This window comes from Priapulus caudatus, unplaced genomic scaffold (genome assembly GCF_000485595.1).
Source record: "Priapulus caudatus unplaced genomic scaffold, Priapulus_caudatus-5.0.1 Scaffold171, whole genome shotgun sequence".
Taxonomy (NCBI): domain Eukaryota; kingdom Metazoa; phylum Priapulida; class Priapulimorpha; order Priapulimorphida; family Priapulidae; genus Priapulus; species Priapulus caudatus.
This window is the reverse complement of record NW_014577232.1, coordinates 361413-369428: the sequence shown is the minus strand read 5'-3', so window position 1 is coordinate 369428 and position 8016 is coordinate 361413. Positions and strand designations below refer to the sequence as shown.

Genomic DNA, 8016 nt, shown 5'->3' with positions numbered 1-8016 from the left:
TACGGTACGGACGGACGGACGGACGGACGGACGGACGGACGGACGGACGGAGGAGGAGGAGGAGGAGAGGAGAGAGAGAGAGAGAGAGAGAGAGAGAGAGAGAGAGAGAGAGAGATTGACAGTCGCGATCGGCAGCAACATGACCGTCACATTGTCGTTGTTTCAGGCGAGCCCGTGCTGGACATCGACACGGACCCGGCGACGCGACCAGCGCAGCGGCAGAATGTCGACAAGGTGCTGCAGTTCATGTCGCAGAAGCGCGTCAAGATGCACAAGATCTCGTCGAAGGAGATCGTCGACGGTAACCTGAAGGCGATCATGCGCACCGTGCTCGCGCTCGCCGCTCACTACAAGCCGCAGAGCATCAAGGCCGCCAGGAGTCAGCCGCCGCGCGCCGGCTCCGAGGGCGTGCCGTCTGACGACAACGCACCGCACAGCGACGCCGACAGCGTGACGACGGCGACGAGCGACGAGCGCCGCTGCGATCAGTCGTTCGCAGAGGGCGCGTCGTGTGCCAGCGCCGACCTGCAGTCGCTCTCCGCCGACGGCGGTTCGCTGTCCGGACGCCGCGCGGCGCTGCAGCGCATCCACTGCGCGACGATCGACGACCGGTCACTAGTCGGCGAGGTCGACGGCGAGAGTTCGCCCGGCTCGCCGAGTTACAACGGCAGTCGGCACAGCCCCGGAGAACTGTCGCCGACCAGTGTGCGCCTCAAGATGCCGGCTCCGCTCGCCGGGTCGCGCAAGGGCGTCTGCTCTCGAGCGCCACTGGAGCCACTCGCTAACGGCACCGCTAAGCAAGGCGACGGCACGCAGCGTGAAGCTGACGACGCCGTCACGACGGCGGACATGCTCTACGACGTCGCCTACGTGCAGCACGCGCTCGTGCAGCTTCGCTCGCTGCTCATCACGGGCGACGGCGCGCAGGACACACCGCAGACGACGGCCGACGCTTCTTCTTCGTGCGCGCAGGTGGACACGCAGCGCATGCACGCCGCGCTGTCGACGTCGCATCAGCGGTGTGCGGACCTGGAGAGCGGCAACCGCGAGCTGCAAGCGCGCCTCGCAGAGAAAGAGGTCTTGTTCGGCGAGCTGAGACGAGACGTCGAGCGACTCGGCTTCGCTCAGCGCTACGTCGAGGAGGATCGAAGCGAGTGGACGAAGGTCGTCGACGCGCTGAGCCAGCAGGTGGCGGCACTGCGCCGGGACGTAGCTCAGCGCGACAAGCTCGTGCAGTCGCAGCGCGCGCAGCTGAAGGACACGACGCGCGAGCTAGCCATCGCTAACCAGGCGCGCGAGGATAGCAAACTGAAACTCAGGGAGAGCGAGGAACAGATGCGACCGCTGCAGTCGCACGTCAAGTCGCTGAGGACGCAGGTGCTCGTGCTGAATCAGCCGGGCGGCCGCGCCGGCAGCTGGAACAGCGCCCCGCTGCACTTCCACAATGGCGTCACGCAGCCGCAACTGCAGCTCCATCTGCAGGAGCTGCGCGTCGTCAAAGACGCCATCTGCACTCTACGCCTCGGGTTTTCGAACGCCGATCCGCAGCATCGCACCGTCGACGCGTTGGAGCAGAGCGTCGCCGCGATCGTAGACAGACTGCGCGCGGCCGAGGACAAGATCGCCGCCCTGGTGGCCACTACGTCGGCGGCGCGTCAACCCGCGTCAGGCTACGACGCCAACATCTACGAGAACGTCTGCGAAGAGCTGCTGGACAGGCTGCCAGAGAGGGCGCCACCGGTGCCACCGCGAAACCTGCGCAGTCCGCCGGATGAGATCCGCCGACGCATCGAGCTGCTCAGCAGCAGACGCGCGGCGGCAGCAGCAGCGGCAGCGTCAGTGTCGGCGCCATCGTCAACGTCGACGAAAACGAACGACGGTGCCTCGTCGGGCAGGATGCCTCCGACGCAGGAGTTAGCGTCGGCAGCGAGAGCGATTCGCGAGTCGCGCTCGACGTCGCCGATGCGCGTGCCGACGAAGAGGTCGCCACTGTCGATGGCGACGCTACTAGGGAGCCTCGACGCAGGTCCGCCGCTGACGGAGCGGGTGACGTCGACGAAGATTCTCTACTACACTGACGCGACGGTGACGCCGTTCATGTGCGTCATTCAGAAGCCGCTCGGCGACGTGACGCTGCGGGATTTCAAGACGGTGTTCGTGCGTCCGGGCTGCTTTCGCTTCCACTTCAAGTCGCAGGACCCCGAGTTCGGTGCGGTGAAGGAGGAGGTGTGTGACGACGACGCGGCGCTGCCAGGCTGGGAGGGAAAAGTGATCGCCTGGGTGGAGGAGGACTTCAACGAAACAGACGTGTGAGGACGGAGGAGTAAAGCTCTCCGGCCGCAAAACGGATGGGGAAATCCGCTATTTAGTTTACGTATATCGAAACCCACGCGTGGGTTAACCTTAATATTTTGTTCTCTATTGTTTATTTAAACCTGCAGCACGCTTGCAGGTGCTTTGTATACACACGCGTCACGAACTATAGGTGAATTTGTGTAAATAACCTCATTCGCTAATCGACTCATTCAACTAACTTGCAGATATGATGACGTAATGCTATTTGTTGTGTCTCTAGCTGCGACTCTCGATATATGTTATAATATAACCGATAGAGACGTATAGCATTCACCACATAACATCGATAAACGTCAATCTTCACTATTAGTACGTAATGCATGCGTTGACTGATGAGTTTAATCAAAGTCTTCCGCATACCTACGTCTATATAAAGCAAAGCTCCGCTGAGTATATGACACGCCTAAAATTTATTATATCATTCTCACTATATATATAAAGTTATAGCACGGGCATATTATGTCTATATATTTATTTTAATAGCTGTATAATAATCGTTTTCGAGCGGTATCGGAACATTAAAAGAAGAAAAAAAGAATGTACAATTAATCACATTTGTAGGTACAAACAAACGATTTAATTGTTTCGATCATCATTTGTAATTGGCAGTAGTGAAGCTGCATAATATATTACATGGAATCGGGACATTTGGCGTTGCATCAAAAATCGCCATAGAATAGTGAAAAAATTATATTCACATAGCACATGACGACTAAACAATGATAACCACATGACTTCTAAACAAACAAGAACAATATTGAGGAGCCATATAGTACTATTGAACACGAAATTACAGCATAAAAATTGTATAATTAAAACATGTCAGGTAATGTCAAATCAAACAATGGAAAGATGACATGGTATCATCTTGCTACATAATTATAATACACAAAACGATGACATCTTTATAAATCACTTTTCGCTATAGAGGATTTTGATCCACACAACGAAGCAACCCGCCTTGCAATACAAACTAAACGACCCTACATCTCCGGTATAAATGTTTACAGCAATGACTATGAGAAGACGGATTAACGATTCATTCACAGGTCCGTCATTTAAATTCATCATTATAAAATTGCATGGTTGGGTATAAAATATTCCTACAGTCATACACTCAAGACAGTATGAATCGTGTTCGCGCATAAATCTTGCTTGAATAATAATGATAATAACTATAATATTGACAAAAGTAGTATATAATAGTACTAACGCTCTTCATTTTAATGGCTGCCCAGCCCCTCGACCTTTATCTGGTAACAATATAAAGCCAGATAAAGACACGTAACCAACTACCTTCTATATGTACAGGTAAAATTAGTGTGTAGGAAAATCAAATCTCACAAACATTTAAATAAGAGTAGACTAAACCGTCTGCGCTAAAGTAAAATGACCACTTAATTGCCATCGATTTCCCCAACTATTACCCTTTCTCTTATACATGAATGCAATGGACGAACGAAAGCGCCACGAAATCGTTCGTAGCCCATGAGCGCACGTGTTCACTTGCCGCGACCCCTATCAGCAAATATCATTGTAAGCACGCGGACACGTCGTGCAGCACGCCGGGATTTAAGATTTAGAATGTCATCACAGATGCTTCATCGTCGTCGTCATCGTCGTCGGCAGGCATCACATCGACGTCTCCTTCGGCTGCGGCTTATTCGCACTGTCGCCGCTGCCGCGCCTCGGCGTCGACGACTGCGACGAAGAGTCGTAGCCGACGTTTGTGTACATCGGCGGCGAGTCGTCGCGGTAGGGCGACGACAGCAGCACGTTCGACGCCGTGTCGACCGACGGCAGCTGCTCGACGGCCTCGCTTGGCGCGATGCTCTGCGCCTGACTCGGGTAGCGGCGCACGACGGGCACGTTCTCGTAGTGCGACTCAGGCGGCCGCTCCACCGCCTCCGAATCGCCGTCGACGCTGCTCGGTGCGATGCTGCTCGCTGTGACACTGCTCGGTGCGACGCTGCTCGTCTCCGTGCCCATGTCCGTCGACATGCTTAACTTGTCCATCTGCTCCATGCTGCCGTACGGGTGCGACGCGAGGCTGCCGTGCTCGCTCCGGTCTATATAGTCGACGACGGACGACGTGCCGTCGTAGGGGCCGCCGCTGCGGAAGCCGTACGGTACGGCGCTGAGCGGGATGTCGCTGGCGCCGGCCGCCGACCGCTTCTCCGGCGCGTCGTCGGCGAGCTGGTCGACCATGTTGCGGTAGGACGTCTGCGGCTTGATGCGCGGCGACGGGTAGCGCCGCGGCGGCCGCGGCACAGGCTTGCGATGCAGGTTGTCGAACGAGCGCGCCGGCTGCGGCTTGTAGCCGGCCGGGTAGCGCTGGTAGGGGTCGAACGGCGGCTGCTGCGCCGGTTTGCGCATGCTCTCGATCACCGCCGATATGCTCGTCGGCGAGTTGCGGCCGCCGTGCGGGTCGTCGGCGAGTGGCGTGTCGTACGGCAGGCTGTCGATGCTCTTGAAGTCCATGTCCGGGTTGCGGGCGCGCGGCTGCGGCATGGGTGCGTCCTCGGGGATCGTGTCCTGGTGGTACTGCGGCCGTCGGCTCGGCGTGCGCGCCTCGGGCCGCAAGAGGTCCTCGTCGCTAAGTAGCATCTCGTTGTCGAGCGCGTTCTGGTAGGAGCGCCGCTGGCGTGGCTTGTAGCCAAGGTCGTCGTCGGACGACGCGCTGCTCTTACTCTTGCCCTTCGCCGACGGGGTGTTGTCCGTCGACGGCGTGTCGTAGCTGCGATCCATCGCGTTCACCATGTCCTTGTACGACTGGTGAATCGCCTCGCCGTTGGCGTATATTGGACCCGCGGCAGGCGGGCCGAGCCGCGCGTTCTGCTGGTCGAGATTGAGGAAGACGCGCTCGGTGCTGCTCGTCTGGCTTGACTCGCCCTTCAGCGCGTTGTTGGTCGCCTGGGCGACCTCCTCGTCGTCAGTGAACTCGTCACTGCTGCCGAACGAGTCGTGCTTGGCGTCCTTGCGTGCCGAATCGGTCGAGTACTTGCCGGCGGCCTGCTCGAACGACGACATCGACGTGCGCAGCTTGTCGGTCGACGACGTCGTCGAGCCGTTCGGCATGCGCACGCGCACGTCGACGAAGCCGACGCCCGTGAACTCGGCGTCGCCGCTCTCGGCGCTCTTCTCCTCCTTCTTGCGCAGGCTGCCGTCGCGGATCGAGCGGCGGATGCTGTCGCGCCGCACCAGCTGCTCCTGCTTACGCTTGCGAGACTTGATGTACCAGCAGAACGCCAAGATGAGGATGAGCACGAGCAGCAGCACGGCGGCGACTACAGCGACGATCATCGGCCAATATGCGGCCCATATGTTGATGGTGAGCGCTGGATCTGCAAGAAACACGATCGAAAATATTGCACATTAACATTGGTAATATAATATAATTTTTAGTAAGGGGGGAAACACGTCCTTAGGGAAAATACGTTTACGATTAATTCTGCTATGTATTACGATTAATGTACTATTCATGTGATATAATATATTATTATATAACGCGCTATATGCTACATACATTAGGGAGTAAATTACGTTCAAAACGTAACACTAACACTAGGCAAAAAATTGCTTGCAATGATGCTAACCTTTTTCGCATATGAAAGGAAATAGATTCTTGCACGGTGACGCACGTATAACGTTTCGATAGAGCATGGCACAGGAGCCACTAGGCAAATCGTAGCTGGCTACCCACACTGCCTGTAGGTTAGTGTAGTTCTCCTGGTTGTATACTAACAGGGGGATAAACGCACTGATATCTTGTTTCCGGATGAATGGAAGGTCACCTTTCTCCTTCTGTGGTAAACAACACGAGCATTATTTATTATTAGTATATCGTGCACTCGCATATTTATGGTTTTGCAATTAACAAGGCATGCCATTTTATTGTATCAATGGGTTTAACTATGATTTACGATATGCCAGAACTCAATCTTCCAGGAAAATTTTAAGCACTTTTTTTTATAACAATTTACCTACTTATATACGATTCACCTAATTAATTACATATTGATTAATAAAATTAACATGAATTATTTCTTACCTTGCAGAACTCGCGAGCTGCATGATATGGAGCCACGCCGCCCATGTAAATGTGACACGAGTTTCCCATTGCTACCCAACCAGGATCACACCTCCCTGAAATGACACACATCAATCTCTCTTAATGAACTCAATGAGTTATAGCCAGCGCTATTATGATTATCATATATAGTACGTAGCCTTGCAGGTGAATTATTGCGTCAACATCAGAGCGTCAGCTAAAACTTACCACTAACGAGGGTAGCGTTAGTTTCGAAGTATGGCTCTATTCTGACACTAATCCAGGTGTCGTTATCTTCCTTATCCCATATGCGTCCAGCGATGGCGCTTCGATCAGGATATCCCCACCAGTTCATCGTGCCATCGACCGGGTTCGGGTACACATCCAATCTAAATAGAGACGAAACAAGCATGTTTTAACAGAAAATATACCTGAGCGAAGAAATCATTTTCGCCAATGCCAAAAGCGATCATTTTGTTAGCGTTCAGGTGTGTGACTATTGTCTTGTGACATTTTAATGCGTGTTTACTGCGCTATATGGTGGCGAACGTTGTTTTCTACTAAACAATAATGAAAATTCCGAATTTAATTCCGAGATAAAGTACCTAACATAAATAATTTCAAAAACTTTTCTCCCTCTCGTTTTTGGCACATTCCCTCGTTTTCGCTATATACGTACACATATATACAGATATACATATATAGACGGGCACGCACGCACGCACGCACACACACACACATTATATTAAAAGTGCAAGAAGAGAGACGATGAGCGTGTATGAGCGTGAGCGTGATAGACTGCGGTAGAAATTTCGAAGGTTAGGAGCGTAACTGAAAACTACAGAGAGTAAGTACGATGGAGGATGTTCCATATGTATCATGCGCTATATCAAAACACGTAATTTTTCACAGGTAAGCTGGGATTTTACTCGTTAACCTAGAACAGCAACACCCTATAATCAATGTCCTCCATGTGAAAACATTCACATCGATGAGACACCAATGAGTGGCACTGCACGCGACCGTCGCTAGGCACTTACTCGGACTTGTTCAGCGTCACTAGCTCGTAGTCGTTGTTCGGGTTCAGCAGCAGGTTGTACTGATAGAGCTGGTGCGAGTTGCCGACGATGATCGTTCCGCGATAGCGCTCCTTCAGCTCCTTCCACTTGTGCCCGAGGGCCGTGTTGTTGTAGATGTAGTTACTCGAGCAGTTCTGGAACTTTTGCGGCACGATGCTATCGAAGCCGTAGACATCCAGCGTGTGCTTACCGGTGTTGTTAAACACTGAAACGTACACATCAGCCGCGCGCGATCAGACACGGATATTGTAGATGGAGAAGCCATAGTAGTGATGATTGACTGGTACCATGTGGCGTTACTTCGTTAATACAAAATTATTGTCATTAACAACGTGAAGAGACAGGGCACTGGTTATCACTAATGATCATTCAAAACATTATACACAATACAAACAATATAATACATTATTTACATAAAAAAAACATCGATCCCAATCGACAACAGTTAATCACGGTAGGTGTATATATATATATATATATATATGTGTGTGTGTGTGTGTGTGTGTGTGTGTGTGTGTGTGTGTGTGTGTG

The 8016-nt window shown here is 52.7% G+C and overlaps 2 protein-coding genes across 2 annotated transcripts in view; one reads left to right on the top strand and one right to left on the bottom strand.

Moving 5' to 3' along the window:
• LOC106806639 (dixin-like) overlaps positions 1–2927 on the top strand; it is a 16815-nt gene extending 13888 nt beyond the window's left edge. Inside the window, exon 3 of the mRNA XM_014808642.1 lies at positions 167–2927. Coding sequence (XP_014664128.1) covers positions 167–2313 — 2147 coding nt within the window. The 3' untranslated portion in view covers positions 2314–2927. The remainder of the gene's footprint in view (positions 1–166) is intronic.
• Positions 2905–8016, bottom strand: part of LOC106806643 — a gene marked incomplete in the record, with an annotated part of 30270 nt that continues 25158 nt past the window's right edge. Inside the window, 5 exon segments of the mRNA XM_014808644.1 lie at positions 2905–5699; positions 5952–6159; positions 6407–6501; positions 6635–6795; positions 7447–7690. Coding sequence (XP_014664130.1) covers positions 3988–5699; positions 5952–6159; positions 6407–6501; positions 6635–6795; positions 7447–7690 — 2420 coding nt within the window.